At 42.6% G+C, this 20555-nt stretch overlaps 1 protein-coding gene across 7 annotated transcripts in view; it reads left to right on the plus strand.

Moving 5' to 3' along the window:
• The window catches only part of PALM3 (paralemmin 3), a 34696-nt gene that overhangs the window by 8874 nt on the left and 5267 nt on the right, over positions 1 to 20555 (plus strand). For 2 of the 7 annotated variants that reach the window (XM_007435544.3, XM_025171377.2), the window contains exons 2-7: positions 5883 to 5934; positions 11952 to 12032; positions 12712 to 12836; positions 15350 to 15455; positions 17476 to 17506; positions 18371 to 18478. In XM_007435544.3, coding sequence (XP_007435606.1) covers positions 5890 to 5934; positions 11952 to 12032; positions 12712 to 12836; positions 15350 to 15455; positions 17476 to 17506; positions 18371 to 18478 — 496 coding nt within the window. In that variant the 5' untranslated portion in view covers positions 5883 to 5889. Of the gene's footprint in view, positions 1 to 47; positions 5300 to 5400; positions 5490 to 5724; positions 5935 to 11951; positions 12033 to 12711; positions 12837 to 15349; positions 15456 to 17475; positions 17507 to 18370; positions 18479 to 20555 lie in introns of those variants that run through there. The other 5 variants (XM_025171375.2, XM_025171376.2, XM_025171374.2 and 2 more) reach the window with 5 other exon arrangements.

A 20555-nucleotide genomic window follows, 5' to 3' on the forward strand; every position in this document is an offset into this window, starting at 1 on the left:
TTGTTTATGCAGGCATTATTTGACATTTGATCTATCTAATTAATCTGATCAATCAATCTAATTAATATTGGCCTCCTTGTTTGTTTATGGTATCACTTTTATGACCTATTTCATATATATATTTGTATAACAGTCTTGCTGACTAGGAATTATAAGAATTATAGTCAGGAATTCAGCAAGGGAAGGCCATTCTTCAATAAAATGCTAAAGTATAAAAGTATATGATGGCATGCCGTTGTTCTAGGGAAATAGATGTCGTGATTTCAGTCATACATATTAATTTAATGATGAACTGAAGGGGGTGATTAGTTGGCAAAACACCTGGACTCTTGGGACCATAGTTTAATGCTTTGATTTTGAAACACGGATAAATAAATAATAGGAAAGACTGTAATAGTGAATCTTGGAGAACTGCTATGGTGCAATGGTCAGAGTGTTGGACTCGAATCAATATGATCCAGGTTCAAATTTCTGCTGGGCCACAAAGGGTCTTTGGGCTACTTGTTGAGTGTAGCTACTTAAGCTCTGTTGCTATATAAATCAATATATACTTACATCAGAAAGATCTTGATCAAGCCAGGACTTACCCTTTTAAATCCTACTGAATTCAGTGAGGGAGCTAAACAGGTTCTTAAATGTTTCACTGAGCTCCAAAGTATTTAACTTCAGTTGTATTTACTAATTGCTCATTTGCCCAAGCAATTAGTCCCTGTACAAATTAATAAGATTAAACTAAAGTAAATCCTTATCATTTAATAAAATAGTAACTGTAGTAATAGAGGCATGTTAAGGAACTCTGATGTACTTCAAGCACCACTTTCCCATGATGGTGGAGAATTGTATTTTTTTTCACTGTCCACTCTTAAATTATTTTAATAATTGTTTTATTTTTTGCTGAGGGGAATGTATGTGTACTATCTTCCTTAGATGCAAAAATGTTTTGTGTCTGCCTGAAAAATCCAAGAGGGGAAACAACCCTCATTGTAGCATGATGTTTGAGAACAACTCCTGTTTAAAAGAGTTTTACAAGGAATACACCATTGACCAGGTACAGTCCTACATACAAGCAAAGAATGGATTCAAAGGTGCCCCTTTAAATCTACCATCCAGGCAGCCACTGAACTACCTGTATGGTTGAGCCAAGACCACAGGTAGTCCTTGACTTACAACTACAATTGGGACTGGAACTTCTGTCGCTAAGTGATGTGGTCATTAAGTGAGTTGCACCCAATTTTATGACCTTTCTTGCCATGGTCATTAAGTGAATCACTGCAGTTGTTAAGTGAATCATGCAGTCGTTAAGCAAGTCTGGCTTCCCCCATTGACTTTGCTTATCAGAAGCCCCCTTGGGAAGGTTGCAGATGGCGATCACGTTACCCCTGGACACTGCAACCATTGTAAATACACGCTGGTTGCCAAGTGCCTGAACTGTGATCACATGACCACGGGGACACTGCGACGGTCGTAAGTGTGGGGACCTGTTGTAAGTAACTTTTTTCAGCACCGTTGTAACTTTAAACAGTTGTTAAACAAATCATTGTAAGTCGAGGACTACCTGTATTTGGTTGCTGGGGCTGCTGGCTTGGATGATGTTGGAGTCACTTTTACCCTAATTTGGAGGCCTGGCACCAGTAGCAGTCTGAAAGCAGCTGCTGCCCCCATTGGCTGTTCTTCTCACCCATGTCGTAACCTTTGGAATAACCACAAGCCTCCCTTTCCTCTGAAGCAGCACTTTCAGTGGTTTGGGATATTAACCTTGTGGGAGGCAGCCCAGAGAGCAAAGTAGCAGAGCAGAGCAGGGCTTTTTAGCAGAAGTTGGCCTCTTGCATAAGTGTCCACTGAAAGGTTAATGAGTGTGAGTTAAAATAGGCCAGGCAAATGTTCTTTTGTGGAAGGGGTGAACTCCCTTCTGCCAAAAAACAGGCAATCTGTCTGTTGGACAAATGGGCATTTGATCCGGGTCACAGAGAGACATGCTGTTATAATAGACAGCAACATGGCTCTGTGGTTTTTCAGCATTTTTTCCAGTGGGGGACACCCACAGGATCAGGGGCTTGGATCTCTCAGGACTGAATGCTGAGCACTCGTAAACAGCCTAGATTCAGAGAGAGTGAGAGCACAGGGGCGGGTAGGTTCCATGAGCATTATCAGCCCATGTGTGCATGTGGGTCTCTGGTGTCCATAAGAAGCACCTCTTGGGAAGTTGCTTCTGTCTAAGACTCTGGTTCTTGTTGTCCCTATTTGTGAATGTACTTCTGATCAATAGCCATAGATCATGCCCTTTGGGAGAAGTTCATTTGTTCTTATACAGTATGTGTGTCTGCGTATTTGGTTACATTTATAAACATTAACTGCGTTTCTGAATGTGTGTGTGTGTACACACAGAAACAGACACAGACAGACAGACAGATATATATTATATGCATATATATGCAACTCCCTTTCATATTACTTGGGCTCACGCTGGTGATCTGCCCCATGGATCATGCCTTCTTTCAGATCAGATTCTACATTTTATTTTGAAAAGTATGATTTAAAGAAATTATAATTTAAAGGGAATTAGCGTTTTTATAAGGCAGACAACTATCTTAAATTGGAGCAACATTGGAGTCAGGAGAATGGGAATCAGTAAAGGTCAGATCTCCAAATATATTACCTAAAAACATGGTTATTTTATGTGCTCCATATACAGAATGTCTTTGTAATATTTTCTTTTCTTTACATAATGAAGAAAGAAAAACATTTTGGAAGCCAATGGTCACTCCTATAGATGCAGATGCAGACTGTTGTCCAAGAGAGCAGTTATACCAGAAATTCACTCAACTCACACCTGTTCCTGATTGCCTCTAGGACACAACTGCTTAATGACACTCAGGCTTTCTGCTCTCTGGCTGGAGGATTCCACCACTCAACCCTAGATGCACTTGTGAGAGAGAACTCATCTTCTGCATCTATGCCTTCTGGGTTCTCGCCATCACATAAATAGAAATAATTACAAAGACTGGAAAAGGATTCCCAGCTATTGAGGATTTCTCAGTTATTAGCAGTTTACAAAAACAGCCAGTAGGCACTCAGAATGATTTAGTCAATCATCAGCCAGCATCTGCAACTATTTAGTAAAAAAAAAGTCTGCAATACAGGAGACGTATTTTACTGCCTGTGCATTTAGTGATTTAGCAGACAAGCTAGTTTATGAGACTGAAAGAAGAAAAAGGCTGGTCCAGGGATCATTCTAGCCAGATTCCATGGCCAAAATGTCCATGGTGGGTGAAGCTGAATAATCTCATGTACTGATCAGTGACTGTTCTCATTTTGTATTATGCCTAGTAGCATAAGTGAGTGAGATCATGGCTAGTCCTGTGATATTCCTGCAGATGGGCAGTTGGAGCAAACCACATAGGACAAAGGGCCTCAACACTCATATTCACCATCTTCAACCTGCCCTGGTGCTTGTGGAAGGACCCTCAGAATTCCCAGCCAGAAGGGAAGTTGTGGTTTCAACACATCTGGAGGCTGAGAAAGAGTGGTCTTATATAGACAAAGCTGACATATGAAATATTCAATTCGTTCCCTGGAGCTTCCCACCCCTACCTCTTGATTCGGTAGCTTCTGGGGCTCTTCAGGCCTCTTCACTTATCCTACCCACTTCTGTCTGGATCTCACATATGGTTGCTGATCTTTACTGATTGTATGGTAGGGTGAAAGCCAGTGGAAATTCATCTAAATGAAGCTTCAAAGTCTAGCCTTCTTTAGACTGAATAAACTGCTTCTTTAAGCCTTTAATAAGGCTGCTTCTATCCTGGATGTTTTGGGAAGAGGAGAAAGACACTGGCATCTGTCATTCATTGTATGGAGAATTCAGCATTTGTCAAATAATTGTATTCCAGTGTTTCTGGTGTTATCCTCCCTTTTTTTTTTTCAGGTTTAATTTGTTTTGTTATAGTTGCAACTATGATAAATAATATATACTTGCAACACTGCTCTATTCCATGTAGAAAACAAAGTACTATTGAAATTCTTCAAGACTCATGCTCCTTTAATTCATATATCTTGTTTCCAGCTTCCAGGTCTTGCCTGTTTTATTAATTCCTGTTAACTGCAACCTTATTACTAGTAAATTGTTTCCTAAATCCCCTGGAATAGTCTCTGTTTCTATATATACTATAAATATTATTTTGTCCTTTTTTTGAAAAGATGTAATTAGGACTAAAGCATCCTATGAGAACAGAACTGACACCGACAGTTAAGGGAGGCTGTTCAAGTGAGACTTAAGAAATGATAACCCTTCATCTCCTTACCCCAGTAAACAGGAGCTGCTAAAACAGACAGGGCTTGCAAACCTGAAACTTGTAATGAAATTGAAATTATCTTTCTGGTTGTGAAAGGGCCCTAAAGGATTTGTGTGAAAGGTACCCAAGCTGCTGTCAGCAGACTTCCTATGCCAGCTAGTTGGCTATCAATCTATCTATATGCCACCCATGGCTATCTTGCTTCATTTCCTCCTACGTGCCTATCCTAGTGATGATCTACTTTCTGGCTCTGACAGACTTGGTGGGGTTTTAGTTGCTGGTTCTAACAGTTCTCCACCAACTGTATACAGTATGACAGATAGCTCCTATTGTTGATCGGGCGATAAGCCCAAATCCTTTTTTTTTTTTTTTTGCCACATAAAAGACAAGAGGTTTCAGTCTTCATTACATTTGTATAATTGCAAAACACTATTAGATAAGCCCAGATACTCATACCATAAGAAATGCAAATTTTTCCTTCCTCCCTTCCATCCATACATGAGCAAGTATTTTACTGGTGCAAAAATGTGCAATTGCATTGCTGAACCTGACATTAAAAAGGAACAAAAGGACATGGGACAGAAACAGTTCATGCTCTCAAGTATCTGTCAGCCCAATCACTTGTCCCCAAATTGAGCTGATGTCAGATGGATGGATGGATGGATGGATGGATGGATGGATGGATGGATGGATAATTTTTCCAGAGTAATCACTGAAAATCATATTGCTGTAATCTGTCAGTGCAATCTAAATTGGGGAAGGGCTCTGGGCTGAGGACAGCGCATCACATATGGACTGTGTGTTTCCCACTTCTGGTTTACAACCATGTTTGTAGAATATTCAGTTTTGCATTGCAGTGTTTTTATATGTGGCAATAGTGGTCTGAAACGGGATGCTTGCAGACCTGCAGAAGGATGATTAATGCAGCATTCTCAGCAGATGATTGGCCATTACACCACTGGTGGAGTCTTTAGTATCTGCAGATTCCCAGAGTCACAGCTTTGTCCCAGGTACACATATGACACAGCTCTGAGTACACATCTTTGAGGATGTGCTTTCTCTTTCCCTTTAAAATCAGTTGGAAATTTGACATTCTATTTGTATTTTACAGTACCTCTTTAAGCTGAGCCTGGCTGGGACGCCTTCTGCATCAAAAGGTTGCTGTTTCTCCATTAAAAAGGGGATTCAGTGGTGGGTCAGGTAATGGAAGAATTTAGAGGAGAGGAATCTGTCTGCACGCCAACTGGCCTACTGTGCCTGGACTTGCTACCGAGAGCCATTAAGGCAATGACCAGATATTGGGGAGGGAGGAAGGAAGGAAGGAAGGAAGGAAGGAAGGAAGGAAGGAAGGAAGGAAGGAAGGAAGGAAGGAAGGGGAGAGGAGAGGAGAGGAGAGGAGGGGAGAGGAGAGGAGAGGAGGGGAGGGGAGAGGAGAGGAGAGGAGAGGAGAGGAGAGAAGGGTCTATTAGAGGGCAGGGAACAGAGCATATAAGAACTTGAGATAGAAACTGGGGAAAGAAAAAGGATGCAATGGTGAATGCTGGCATCCAGTGTCCTCTGGACACGTCCCAAGGGGCTCTGTTTGTCTTTCAGAAGGAAAATGGCGGAGAGCTCCTTATTTGCACAGCGGCTGCAAGCCATTACGGTAAGTGTTTTCTGTTCTCCCCTGTGGCACTTAGGCAGAGGGGGTGCTCCAAGTTTTCAACCAAGATTCCCCATGGGAATCCCCTCCCCCCCATAGACCCAAGATGGGGATTAGGAAGAAGTGTGGATTGGCAGGCCCATTTGGTCAGATGATTATTTTCAAAACATGGAGCTCATAGACATAGTAGCTTGACTCAATTGTTTGTGGTTCTTGTGGGCCCGGCTTGGAGATAGAGAGATGGGACGTGAATCTCAAGCTCATGCAGTTTGTATTATGCTCTTGCAGCTCAGAATTTCATAACATGTAGTTTTAGCTTGGAACAGACATGGGATAAAGGCTGGTTTATTATATGCATCAACTCTCTGGGAGGCTCACTAAGGTCGTCATGCCATTTACCTTGTGAGTGTTGCCAGACATGCTACCGCCTATCGAATAACAAAGTAAAGGTAAGAATTCTGCAGGGGGGAGGAGAGAGAATGTTGATAGCATGTGATTCTAGCAGGGTCTGCTGATTGGATGGCAAATTTGGAACCTTTCTCCACTTACACCTAACCATTCCACAAGCTTGCTTTTTTTTTCTTGCCATGTCTTTTTTTCATCCCCAACCCGTATCTGGGGTAGTTTAAAGTTATCTTTAGCTGTTATGGTGTTAGTGTTTTCCTCCTTTAAGCAAGCAGCAAGTTGCAGTAGTTTTGCCATGGGTATCTGATGTGCTTCACCAACCACGTGGTCATTGTCAGTCAGGTGATCCCTAACTGGGTATCTCTTGATCACTTTAGCCTGGTGTGGGATGGTCCCTGCTTCTCCAGTCCTTGGGCATTGTCTTCCAGGTCCCTTACAAGCTGGGTAGCAGGATAGTTTGGTTCTTTCAGACCAGGTTCTCCCCCTGTACCCACTAGTTCTTCAAGTCAGTCTTCAGCCTGGAGATCTGGATTAGCCTGAACAGCAGCTGAGTGTGGGGTTACATTGCACATTCAGGAGAAAGAGGAACAGCTGTTTCTCTTGTGCTTCACTGCACAAGTCTCCCCATTCATGTTGGTTGTTATTTGGGCTGCTTGTAGAATAATACCAGTCCTATGTTCAAAAGGAGCCCAATTGTCAGATGATATCATTTATTTAGTCTTATGCTGGAATAGCCAGGCTCCTTTTGACCCAGGTTTAGTGCTATCTGAAACAATGCTATTGTATTCTAGAAGAAAGCTAAATCTACATCTGGCTGATAGTTGGCCTCCCTTTGAAAGCATTTATACAAAATCATTGTGAAAAACCAGAACAAGCATTGACAAATGGCTAAGCCTTCTGTTTAGCTTTCTGTCAAAATTCACATTTTCCTCACTCCATCCCACATTAAGGTGAGTGACTGGTGAATGTTTTCCCACTGGCTGTGATATTCAGTGGGAGGGGAAGGAAACCAAGCTGAATGAAATTCACACATTTTTGTACTCAGTGTACCCTGTACACCATAAATAAGGACTCCATCATTTGGTAGCATTGTGCTTGTGACTGGATAGGGATCACCAGTGATGCAGTACATTTTATGTTGGTGTAGTTTTCTGCCAGCTTAGAGACTGCTGGATAATACTTTAATTCATCCATGAGGAAAATACCTTTTTTGTGTATGCTTCAGCCACAACAATTTAACTGCAAAGAGGCAGCAGCAGGAGATACCTTTTGAGCAATGGAAAACTTAATTTTTCAACAGCAGTGCTCCAAATTATATACAGTCTTTCAATATACAATGTTAGTTTTTACTAGTCTATATGTAACTGCTCTTAAAACTCAAAAGCAGAAAGCAGAGTGGTATTTTTGAATCTGAGCAGTCCTGAGGCTCATGGCGAAGAAGTAACAAAAGAAATCTGCAATAATTAGTTACTTACAGCACTGCTTTTACTCAACTAGACTGTTTTTCTAGATTTAGGGTATTGCTGTTGTTTCCCCACTTCTGCCCCCCATGAAGTTTGCTGTATTCTTAAATAAGAGATCATTCCTATGTTTCTCAGTATCACAGTTGTGAGTCACAGGACTAGCATTTATTCCTTTTTGTTTTCTGACCAAGCATGCAAAGCATTGCCACCAGATATGGTGGCAGTGCTCTACAAATGGCTACATACAAAACAGAAACAAATAACAAGACAGGTATCTTATAGTTGGCAGCTGATTTTATACATGATTTGATTTCTCACTAGTTTCTCTCTAGTTCACTGAAATCTGGGAAAATGTAAAAGGAGCAGCAGCATTAACGTTGTTATTAATACCTTTGTTTGTTCGTGTGACATGGTGCTTTCCTGGTACAAAATAGCATCTGCAAAGGGGAATCTACCGTTTCACACAGGGAAAACAGCAAAGGAAGGGTCTTTCTGAGAGCAGAAAACAGAATGAAGGTGTTTCATCATAAGCAAAGGGAAGGAATCTGGCCCATTGGGGAACTCTGTTGAAGTTAAGGACCATGGGGTTTCTTATTGGTGTTTGGGGGGTGGGCAGTGCAGTGAGGCAAAATGGGCATGAATATATCACACACCCAGCTGTGTTTTGTAAATCATGTTTTGTGGTTTAATACATTGTGTGAATTCAGCAAATTGTGGATTGATCAGCAAACTATGATTAAGCAAACTATGACCTAATTTCTGTCTTTGATTAGAAGGACAACAATAGCAGTACACCTGGATTAATTTAAGGGCTACTGAAATAGTGTATGAATTACAGTTCTCAATCCTCAGTATGCCAGCGGTTGTTTACAAACCTGAAGAAAGTGGAGCAACCATATAATTCCTTCCATTCATTAAAAAGATGCCTTGCTGGGAATGAAATGTCTGAGAGCCTTCTTCCAGTCCCATGGGGAGAGGCGGGAAGGATATCCCCCCCTGAGAATAAGGGCTCCTGTCCAGATTTCATTAAATCTTATTTTTGCTGGAAGAAGTAGCCAGACTCTTCCTGATTTGTCCAGGGAAGTGCTAAAAGAAAGGACAGGAATGTCCAAGCAGTAAGAGATAGGGGCCAGCTGTTCTTCTCCACTTACAGTCTTTGAATATATGCCCCGTGGCTTTGGGTTCGCGCTAAATATGGGCAGTTTGCCCTGCTCCATGGGAAACCTGGGGTAACCCGAGTCTCTTTCCTTGGCTTATCCTCTCTTCAAACAAATGAATAATTCACCAGACAATAGCTTCAGCCTGAACCAAACAGAAGGAGAGAGCGGTCTGGAGCCTTGCCCAGACTTGGAGAGGCAGGGACTGGGTTGGGGTTGTTTCCTGAGATGTAGTCGGGCTGCCCTTGTGTGAAGTCACATGCACGCATCCCGACAGTGAGGTTGTCACGAATGCTGCATACCAGAAAGTGTAGCAAATATTTATTGTTATAAGAATGGTTTTAGCTGATGCTTCTGTGCAGGGATCAAATGTGGACAGAGCAGAGGACAGCAGGGAGGCTGTGAAATAGCCTGCGCACTGCAAATGCACAGGAGTCTAGAGTATCCGAACAGTAACAGACATATCAATGGCCATGTGTCTGCAGCAAGGTGTCTGGTACACACACAGACTTTGTAAGCACCAAGTACTCTTTTGCACACAAAAAGCAGAGCCTCCATAAGGTACACACCCAAACAGAAATCAAATACTGGTACTTGTTGGCAGTAATTAAACCAAAGTCAATACCACTCCTTATTTTCACTTAGCTAACACCAGTGCAGATAAGAATCCCATTTCACCCATAAGCAAGCATGCCCCAAAATAAGGGCAGCCCAAGACAAACCACCTCCCTCCTGCATATGTGATGATGGATCATAGACAAATCTCCTGCTCAAGTTCTTATTAAAAGAATGTTTCCCCAATGATCTGGGGCAATTCTCATTCCTTTCAAGAAGCACTGATGGGGCATACTGGGGATCAGATCTGTCTGTTTTCTGCTCTCCAAATCTAATGGGGCAGGCAGGTGTTTCATCCTTCCTCTTATCCAAGGAACTTCTATAGATCATCAGTAAAGTACCCATAGTTCCAAATTAAATCTATGACATTCCTAGGTAACAGATCTCAGGTAGCAAGAGGGGGAAGATCCTTGGATCCTAGAAAGTCATTGCCAGTGAAAAGAAAAAGCACCATCCTCAATGGTTAGATATTCCAGACAGACATGCCTGTGGACATCACCCATCACACAATGCCATTCAGCCTCAGTGTACAGGGAAATACCTTCTCCTCTTTAATGAGTCTCTGCTAACAGTCCCACCTCCACATCTTTGCTTCCTGTTATAGAATCATTTTTCCAGCAATTAAAACAAAACTCCAGGAATGGTGCCTGCCTGCCTTTGCTTTCTTGTCCATATGAATGAACGAATCACCAGGGAGTCTGATCCGTTTGAATAAAGGGAAGCTTTCACAGATTTCAAAAATAAAAATAGAGCTGAACAAACCTGTTCAAGTTCCAAAATATTCCAAAGTATTAGCCTGTTGGCATTGTCTGAAAAATAAAATATACATATTCAAGAGGAGGAATATTCAGAAGCTACAAGTACTTCATAATAAAGCTGCTTATTGTTAACAGAGGTCAGATAGAGTGCATGACTCTTGTTCAATAGCTTAGTCTCACTGCATTGTCTGAACCTGAAACGCACATCATTTTGAGTTAACAGAAACTGAAATATGAATTGTTTCTTGATCTTCGCTTATGAAGTCTGGTTTTCATAATCTCTAAATAGTGGCTGTTCCCAGGTTCTGAAAACATGGTAAATCTGTGTTTTTGGTTAAAGCCATGTGTGATATGGAAGATGTTCACTCCTTAACTGTCTGTCTGGATGTGTCATGCAAACAGTGCCTTAGTTGGGACAGTGAGAGAGGGCCTTCTGGGTGGTGGCACCCAAACCCTGCAATATCCTTTTCAAGGATACCCTTACTCCTAACTGGGTAAAAAAAAAAAAAACTTCCTGTTACCTGGAGAGGCTGATCATCCAGTGGCTGTACACAGATACTTAATATGCAGTATTGTCATTTTAAATATTTAATTTTTAAAAATTTTAAGTATCTTGATTTCTGATACATTGTTTTCCGCTGATAGTTGGTACTGTTTTAATATTTATATTGTAAATCAAAATATGTATTTAGTTAAATTGTGTACAGACCACCCATTACTAATTTCTTAAGTGCGCAGAAATAGAATAGTAAAAGACACAAAAAAACCTCACAGACACAAAAAAAAGCAGAGCCTCACTAGAGTTTGGTCTAGTGGTTAAGGCACCAGGCTAGACAGCGGGAGAACGTGAGTTCTTGGCCCACCTTAGCCACGAAAGCCAGCTGGGTGACTCTGGGCCAGTCACTCTCTCTCAAGGTTGTTGTGAGGAAAATAGGAGGAGGAAGAAGTATTAGGTATGCTTGCTGCCTTGAATTATTTATAAAAATAATAAAGGTGGGATAAAAGAAATATATACAGTCTGTGTGTGTGTGTATAAATAAAAAAAATAGGAAATCTATGCTAATACATTTCTACAAAAAGAGGTGCTCTCTCTGTTCCCATGGAGTTTGGGGTTCCTGAGAAAAGGAAATTGCCGCTGGTAGGGTTGAGGGGACCCAGCAGTCTCCCACTCCTCTGTCTCCCCCGCTTCCTGTTGGTGCTTTCCACGGGGCAAGCGCTTCAGAGTTAGTCAGGGTGCACGAACTGAGCGGCTGGGCAGCGTTTGAAGCCTGTGGAGACCGGGAGTCCCCAAACCAACCGGAGGAACGCAGAAGGAAGCGATCAAGTGCTGCAGGCGGGACTACGGTCAAGTGCAAGGGGAGAAAAGGCGCCGGGGAGGCAAACGGGGGAAATCTCCGTTTAAGCGAGGCTGGTTCTGCTGGGGTTAATCCACGGCGGCGCGATCGGCCAGGCAAGCAAGCAAGCGGGTCTGCCGGTCGCCCACGTGGGCTCAGTCCCGCCCTGCCTCCCTCCGCGGCGGGCCCTTTGTCCGCCCTTTTGCAGGGCGGCTCCTGCCTCGCCTCGCCTTGCCTCACTCCGCCTCCCCACCCCCCCCCCACCCCGGTCCTTTTGCTTTGCTGCAGGAGCGGCGGAGGCTGCAGGAGCGCATCCTAGCCACCCGGCGGGAGCTGGAGGAAGAGAGACTGCGAGTCCAACGCCTCAAGGTACCACCCACGAAAGGGATACAGGAATTGATGGACCACGGAGAGGTGGAGATGGCTGCGGGAGGATCAGAAGCCAAAAGATTGGGGGGGTGCCCTGAAGGGGGAAGGAAAGTACTTGTAAGCGACAGCCGGTCCCCGACACCAAACTGAGGGGAAGGAAGAGGCAGCGATGCACCGGGCTGTGGGTCATACAGAGCCTTTGGGGCTAGGCACATCCATGGCAATTCCAGAAGGCTGATTGGGCTTGCACTGTATTCAGTTTTGTTCGGCAGCCTTCTGATGCTCTGCCTTGAGCCAATTTATTTGTTAATTTTATATCCCATCTCTCCTTCAGGAGCTCCAGTTTTCCCCCAGAACAAGCTTATATGTGTGTGGATGGTGGTGAGAGAGAGAGAAAGGGAAAAAATGTATGCATTATGGAGCGGAGTATCTGCACTGGTGGGTGTGTCCAACATCTGCCGTCAAGCCACAAAGCTTCAAGTGTAATTTCATTTGTGTATGACCATATATATGGGTGTGGCTGAACAAGCATAGGAGTGAATACATGTATGTGTACATATGCCTGGGCTTCTGACTGAAACTCATTTGTCTTGATGCGTTCCGATAGCCCATGTGGCTGAATGGTGTGCACGTCCAGTATAAAGCAGACACTAAATGCATCCTCTGTCTCTGTCCTAAGAGGAAATCCCTGCGAGATCGGTGGCTGATGGAGGGAACATCCATGCCTGCTGATGACAAGGATCATATGTCTTCTCTCTGGGAGGCACAGTCCCGTGTCCAAGACTTAGAACAAGATCTATCCAGGTGGGTGTGTCCTAAGTGATGGTGGATGTGAAGCCTTGGGAATATAGTAACTAGAAGGGATTGTACTTCCCATAATTTCATCCAGCCAAAAAAAAGTCAGCTCATAAAGCAGAATGGTTGTTTCAAGAGAAGGGACACAGCATTCAAAGGTAACCTTTTGCTGCTTTAAGGAGACTCCTTTCATCTGCAACACCTCTGGATGTAGCAGCTGTGGAGTAGCTGGGCCCAGTTACCACGTAGATAATCCTGCCTGCGGCCTTTCTTCCACAGCTGCCTCAGGGTCCCCTGCTCCCTCAACAAATGGCTCCTTTACTCTTCCAATACCCTTGATGCTTGCTGTCCAGGACACACGTGCCATCGGCCACCCTTCTTGTTTCCTTGAATTCCCTCCCCAGTCTGTGAAGAATTTCCCACAATCCCCAGTGTCAGGGCCATAGGGTAGCCAGATGCATGTGCCTCTTTGGGGATCAAGATAAGTGCCTCAGAAATATGCAAACTGGTTTCTCCAGAATTTGGCATCTTCTCCTTTTCTTAACTTATACCTTTGGTACCTGCAAGCCTGGTAAAGAGCTCTAAAGAATTCAAAAGCTTGCACACTTTTCTCTATTATGAAGGTTCTGTCCAGTGTTGAATTTGGGATGCTTTTCTTCGTGAAGCCTAAATGACTGAATAGAGCATATCACCTCCTGACTTCATTAATTGCCTGAACTTGCTTCCATTTCTTTCCTCTCCCCCTTCTGTTTCCCTGCATCACCTTTTCAGCTGTAAGCCACCCTGGGCAGAGACTTTTCCTCTGGTGTTGGTTTATAAGTAAAGAGCAACATTTACAGCAATTTGTGATTCTGGATAGAGCTGCAGATAGAGACTGATGATGGCATTGAGGTCCTCTGGGAACATCAGGGAGTGCTGCTTAGCTGGGACTTGGTGTCTCCCTCCTGCCTCTGTGAGCTCTCTTTCCGGAAGAGGCTAAAAACAAAACTGAACTCAAGCGGGGGGTGGGGGGAACCAACACCCAGGACAGAAAAGCTTAAAACCACTATCTGGCCTGAAGGAGCTGAAGGGGAGGAGGATGGGAATGTTCAGTTGAGTGATGATTCAGCAGCACTCCTGAGGCAGTGCAAAAATAGCCACCTAGCAGCCATGGCTGATCTGAAAAAGCTAAGCAGCATTGACTCTTGTTAGTATTTGGATGGGAGGCCACCAGGTAATGCCAGGACTAGACTAGACTAGACTAGACTAGACTAGACTAGACTAGACTAGACTAGACTAGGAAGTTGGAAAAGCATCCTGGAAGAAAGTATTGACAAACCACTTCTGGGCTCTTGCCAAGAAAACTACATGGCTGAACCACAAAGGTACTGGAATCAAGCTTGGCTCATATAAATCCTACTTTTTGGGAGGTGGGTGGGAAACAACAAGGGAACCTACATAAGTCCCATTGTAAATGTAGCAGAGTCTTCTCACACGCACACACCTTAAGAAACTACTCAACAGTTGTCCAAGAAAGTAATACTGCTCAACTCACAGTATTAAAAGACATCTGGGTGAATTGTTTCTCAAATAGGGAATGGGACTTGAAATCCACTTAAACAATGAGACACATCTGTTTTAACATTTCTGTCCTGCTATGTAGCCAAGGAGCTCTCAGTGCAGATTACAAATAGAATAATAATAGTATACAATAAAACAAAAATATTAAATCAATAAGCAATAATTAATTGAGTAGTCATATACATTGAAGTAATAAATACATTGAGTCTGTAACTGTCTTAGCAGCTTGCAAATGTTTATGTCAAAAGCCAGCTTTTGTATAGTACTATTCAGTATAGTACTATTCAGGAATCTTTAAAATTCCACATGAAGGATGGTGAATGTCTGGCCCTCTAGATCTGGGAATTAGAGTTCAGTAACATCTGAAGGACCACAGGTTCTCCAGGTTCTCTTATTCCTATACACTTCAGCGGGAATCTGAAGTCTCCTCTCTGCAAGTCCATGTGAGTGAGGTTTGCAGATAAAGCCTTTCATTCACTTTGTGAAGAAAGGCAAATTATAAGAAACAGCCTTCTTGCTTCCTCATGGTGCCAAGCTTACTGTTGACTGTTTTTTAGAAAGCAGGTTAAATGCCTGCCCTAATTTGGGTCAGATGCAGTTTAGGAACACATCAGAAACAGGCATTGAGTAGAACATTTATAGTCATCTGCTCTAGAAGATATCAAGGCATGTATTATGGTGCCCAAGTCCATCAATTTCCTGTTAAAAGAGAAGTCTCTTTACCAGTAGGGATGGAGAAATGCTCGCCCTCCAGATGCTGTAGAACTTCAGTTCACCAGTGGTCGTGCTGCTTGGGAATGCTGGGAGTGCAGCAGTACCGAGAGCACCCAAGTTCCCCGTCTCTGATGTAGAACCTTGATCTCAGTACCAATGTGCTTTGAAGTGCTTCTCTTGCATTCCTCTACGGTCTGCAAAGGCCATAGGATGGTGTCTCTAATATCTCATTCTTTCTCCCTCTGAAGTCTTCAGTCTCAAATGCAGCACCTAGATAATGCGGATCTTCCGCAGGGACAGCAGCAGCAGTCTTTGAAGGAGGTGAAGCAGGCATCACTGGATGGCATTGTGAAGGTATTTAAGTATTAATTTGTATGCTGCCAAATCTTTTAGCCTTACAGCAGCGTATAGCAACAGAGAAACAGAGTAAAACGTCCGTAGTGAAATGTGCAATACAATTTAATAAATCAAACAAAAAACAGGTAGTGTCAGATTAAACGACTGACTAATAAAATCTGGTTCCAGATGGCATACAATATTCCCTGAAGGTCCTCCGGAAGTGTACAGCCTTCACTCTCTTCCAGAAGGCCATCCCCAGGGGGCCAGCTTAGCTTCTAAAGGAAGACTGTTCCAGGGTATAAGCACCTAGATTGATAAACAGTGGTTTCTGGCTTCAGGCCCCATCACCTCATGAAACTGAGGTTCTCCTCAGACAGGCCAATTCTGGTTGGAGTGGGAGGTTCTGAAAGTACCTAGGCCTATTAGTCAAAACTAGCATATTGAATTGCATCTGGAAACCTTTGCTAATTAGTGTAAAGGCCCACAAGTAACATGACAATAGCAGCTAGCACCAGTCAGTATGTGGAACACTGCGTTTTGGACCAACTGGGCCCACACAGTCCACATTGTAAATGTCTAATCATACAATTATGACTTATGTCACTATAGATATAAGCAGATTAAGAGCCTTTCTCTGCGGCCTCAAGGTTTACAAGCGTGTGGAGGTAGTCCTCCAGAAACTGTCACCCAGTAGTAAGTTGTAATGTAACAGAAGAAGCAAATACCTAAGAAGTCATTGTATCAAAAAATAACACTGCCTTTGAGTTGTGTCCAAATCCTGGTGACTTACGTGGACACATCCATGCAGTTGTCTTAATATAGATGCCGAAGTGGTTTGCCATGGCCTTGTTCCAAGTGTTGTTTTTCTAAAAAAAATTTCAATCGATCCTACATTCCTGGATTTTCCTGATTTTCCCCATCCAAGTACTAATAAGGGTTGACCCTGCTTAGCTTTTAACATAATTAAATAAATTCATCTCGTTTCATTATAAGTATGTTCAAATGTAAATGAAATCAGATAAGTTTAGCTTTTGTTCTTGTCTCATCCCTTTTTTTGAAATGAAGCTCCTGATATGTTATTCGAAGCCATTGGTTGCGTTGTTCAGGCTCAGGAGGCCTCTCATTTTGTTCTTCTGCCAGTGAAAACGGTATCAGGCTTTTAGCAGGAAGAAAACTCTTGCAGCTGGACAGGCCAGGGCTTGAAGCTGGACTATGATTCTTGTCTTTGGGAGCAACAATCCAAGACCTTGTTTTGGAAGCTGTGCTGATGGTGAATTTGTGATTGCTGAAGCTTTTCCTGAGAGAAAGGGACCTAAGCATTTGAACATTTGAACAACAGGCTCAGGATTCTACAGAATTCTACTTTATTGTCTTATGTGAATATAGCAACTAAGTTACAGCTAGAACATGCTAAGACAAAACCAAGCAATCTACATTTGCACAACCATTTCCAGGTTGAGGGCAACATCTGAACTTTAAATACTATGCCAGGAGCTACATTTCAAAAAGTAGCAGACGAAAAATAATTTTGATTTAATTTAATTTAATTTAATTTAATCTGTAAATATAACTAATATCATTTCACCCTCTGCTACATTAAAAAAAAATTGATGCAATAAAAATTTTGGTGGTTTCCAAGGTGTGATCTGCAGTTTTTGGGTACCACATTTGGTACCTGGGGCTTTAGGTTGGGCACTTTGGGGTAGCATGAGGGGTGAACCAATACACGTCCTGTTAAGTCAAGCAATGAGTCCATTGTTTTAAAGAGTTACAAAACTGCTGTGGGTGTTGTGCAAGTGGTGTCCAGGTGATGACAAGGATTCTGGCCAAAGGGTTTTGGTGCAATCTGGCAAGTGTCCCTCATTCCTCCCCCCTGCACAAGTTTAACCTTGAAAAGAAAAAATATTGTATTCCTATTCAACATGGTGACAATGCTTCCTCTGAGAATGATCAAGTTAGATTAGATAAAGTGTATTTAGCTCATGTGAAATCTCCTTGACTATCATTGTATCAAATTTCTTCCTTGTGTTTTCAGATTGATGGGATAGCTTCCTCTTCTCCAGAAAGTGAGTAATTTTCCATTTGGTAAGATGCGCATTGTCTGGGGTACCTTATCACAGTGGGCACAATCAGCCTTGGAATTCTTCTTTTATGCACTTGCCGTTGAAATAAATAGTAATATTTGTATAGACTAACTAGCAGAGGAGATAACTAGTGGGTCATTTCATAGAATTTGGGCTACATTTATCTAAGTGAGTTACAACTGATGATTTTATGTCTTGTTTAGAATTGTCCAGTACTTGCAGACCTAGACCTATGCTCATACTTATGGATCAGCCTAAAAGATGCCTTGCCCAACTGAATGGTAGTCTTTTATCTCATGTGACCTCAGGATTTTGAGGTCTCTGACCTGAATTAATCTCTTTCACCAGGCTAAAATATCAAAATGATGAATAAACTAAAGGACAAAATATTATTTGCAAAGCTATCCATAAGACTTGTGTGCACACAGATTCAGGGGATAATTTTGTGAACAGTCACCTGCAAGCTTATCCATTATCAGTGAAAAGAACCATTCACTCATCAGTTCACAGGAAAGCTTTTAGAAAAGAATTAAGGAAGTCTTTGCTCTCATGTATTGGGGGGTAAATTGGTTCTAAATTGGAAATAGTTCAGTTGCTGAAATTCTTATAACTGTACCCCTTTCATCTGAAGAAATCTTGTTAAATATGACTCTATGAGAACCTTGCTTGGAAGAATTAGTTTTGCTTGACTTTGAACTGCCAGGCTCAGCAAGCGTACCAAAAGGTCTAGGTTGCTTTTTCACCAGGCTTTGCCTTTTGAGCTATGAAAAACATCCTTTTGTTCTAGTGTTCTCCCCCTGCAAGGGGACCTGGTTAACCTAACTGAAAGTAATGCTTTCTTTACAGAGGGAAATATTACTGAGACCAAACTTGAGTTGGCTTCTCTTCCTTCTCAGAAGCCCATGCAGGCAACAGCCAAAGGACAACTGGAGAATGGAGACATGTCAGGTGATGGTGGGTATCAGCAGCTGGCAAGATCTGCCATTAGGTAGGGGGTCAGGCCAGATCCTTAGGTGGTGATAAAGATGAAATTTATAGTCCAAATTCCACAGAGCCAAGAGGACAATAGGCAAAACTGCTGAGCAGGTTTGCATCTGTCACATGATTTCTTGCAAACATGGACTTTGATATGGAGTGGTAGAAAAATTGCCATCACAAAAAATCTTGATTTCCGCTGTAAGCGGACTGCTTCTTTTTGGGCTCAGGACTTCTAAAGATTCACTCTTGTTTTAGAAGAGCAACTGAGGTATGCGATGGGGATGGCAAAAAATACTCTATTTTGCAGAGAGTTCATGACAGATGAAATCCTGTGGTTCTCAGGGGCTCTTCAGACTTTCTTGCTGAGAAGATCATTAATGGGCGAGATTAATCCCTGAAAGACAGATTTGCTCACTGCTGTTATGGACCACTAGAATGCTAAGCCATGAGGGAGAATTCAGTGTGTATTAGGTGCACTTTAAGTTTATGCAGAATTATAGTAAGGCCCAATTTCATGAAATGATTACTTATCCTATGCTGTTTCCCAAAATCTGCTGCATGGGGAACTTCTAGCTTGCAGACCTCATGAGGTTCACGTGGTCCTTGAGGAGTCTAGACAGCTCCTACCTCATAAGGCCTCCCCCTTCTGCCAAAGCCCTGACTTTTGCGCCCCCCTCCATTTCTATCAGAAAGATCTTACCTCTGACTAGCAGCTGATTGGAGGGAACTCCCTCCATATGCACACAAGCACTATTTTTCACCGAAACACAACTTTAAAATAGCCCCCATAGTGGTTAATGAAGATATTTTAAAGCGTCCTTACCAAACAGTTATTAAAGACGTTGTTTCTGAGGATAGAAGGGATAACTAGCCTTTCCCCAGTGTGCATTTCAACCCAGTACTGCAGTAAGTGGTTCAGATAGCCTCCAAATTAATGGAGACTGTTCTGCAGACTTCTTGGATGTGCTGTGAGGATTTTGTATTAGTGTGAATGGAGTGTGTAGGGGATGCTAGGCTGAATATTTTCTCTTCCAATATATTCTGTCATATTCTGTGAAAGTTGCTTGCCATCTGGGATTCTCTTCAAGGGTGACATGTAGGCTGTGGTCACTCTGGGCCAAAGCCAGCCAAAAGTGTTTCTGGTTTTGTGGTACCCCCCCGCCCCAGTTCAGTTCTCTGTTTCTGCCCACTCCTCCTTTCTCTCTCCCTTCTCTTCCTACTTACCCAGAGGACTAAAAAACTGTCCTTTTCCCAGAGGGTGCTTTTAGAGAGCTTTTAAAATGAAGCTGTGGGTTTCAGCCTGTCTTTCACTGCTCTACAAAACATAGGGGGTCCATTATAGATGCACACTGTAGTTTCTACAACATGCACAGATTCCATATGGAAGATGTAAGCATTCTTAGGTAGAATGGACATCTCATGTGGAAAGAGTTAACTGAATCTTTCAAATGTGAAAACCATCACATAAAAGTGGTACTGGAAAGATAAAGTTATTATGCACTTTCTTCAGTGCCACCAGTGTATCTGCACTTAATGGAGCTTCTTGGCTAGTAGACAGATCCCTACCCAGGAGGCTATTTGCAGAATAGGAACTGCAAGGAAGGGAAGTAGGGATCAGACAAAGTTGGGGAGATAGATCTAAGTAAATGCAGCTGCCTATACTTTAGATTTGGAAACAGGGATGAAAGGGTTAAGTCAAAGGTTGTTTCATCTGCTATATAAGTCTGGCCCAAGTTATTTTGGTGCCTGAAGTAGAAAATCTAAATTGCATTCTCTCCTCCCATTAATGCACAATCCCCTAGGGAAGATCTCTGATGCAAGCCTCATTGAAATGAATGAAAATGACACAACTGCACAGATCTAAACCAAGATCTGAAGAGAAGCCAGATCATGGTTTAAATGCCAATCTTCTGGTAATACACTAGCCTCCCTGATGCTGCAGGACCGTTTTATATCTTCATGGAAGACTACCATCCACACAGATTTACGTAACTGTATGGAGCATCAGCTTGGCCTTGAGAGAGCCTCGTCTTAGCTGAAAGAAAGGGTCCTC

This window comes from Python bivittatus, unplaced genomic scaffold (genome assembly GCF_059951505.1).
Source record: "Python bivittatus isolate LINGU-HERP-01145 unplaced genomic scaffold, Pbiv_v1 ctg000220_np1212, whole genome shotgun sequence".
NCBI classification, from domain to species: domain Eukaryota; kingdom Metazoa; phylum Chordata; class Lepidosauria; order Squamata; family Pythonidae; genus Python; species Python bivittatus.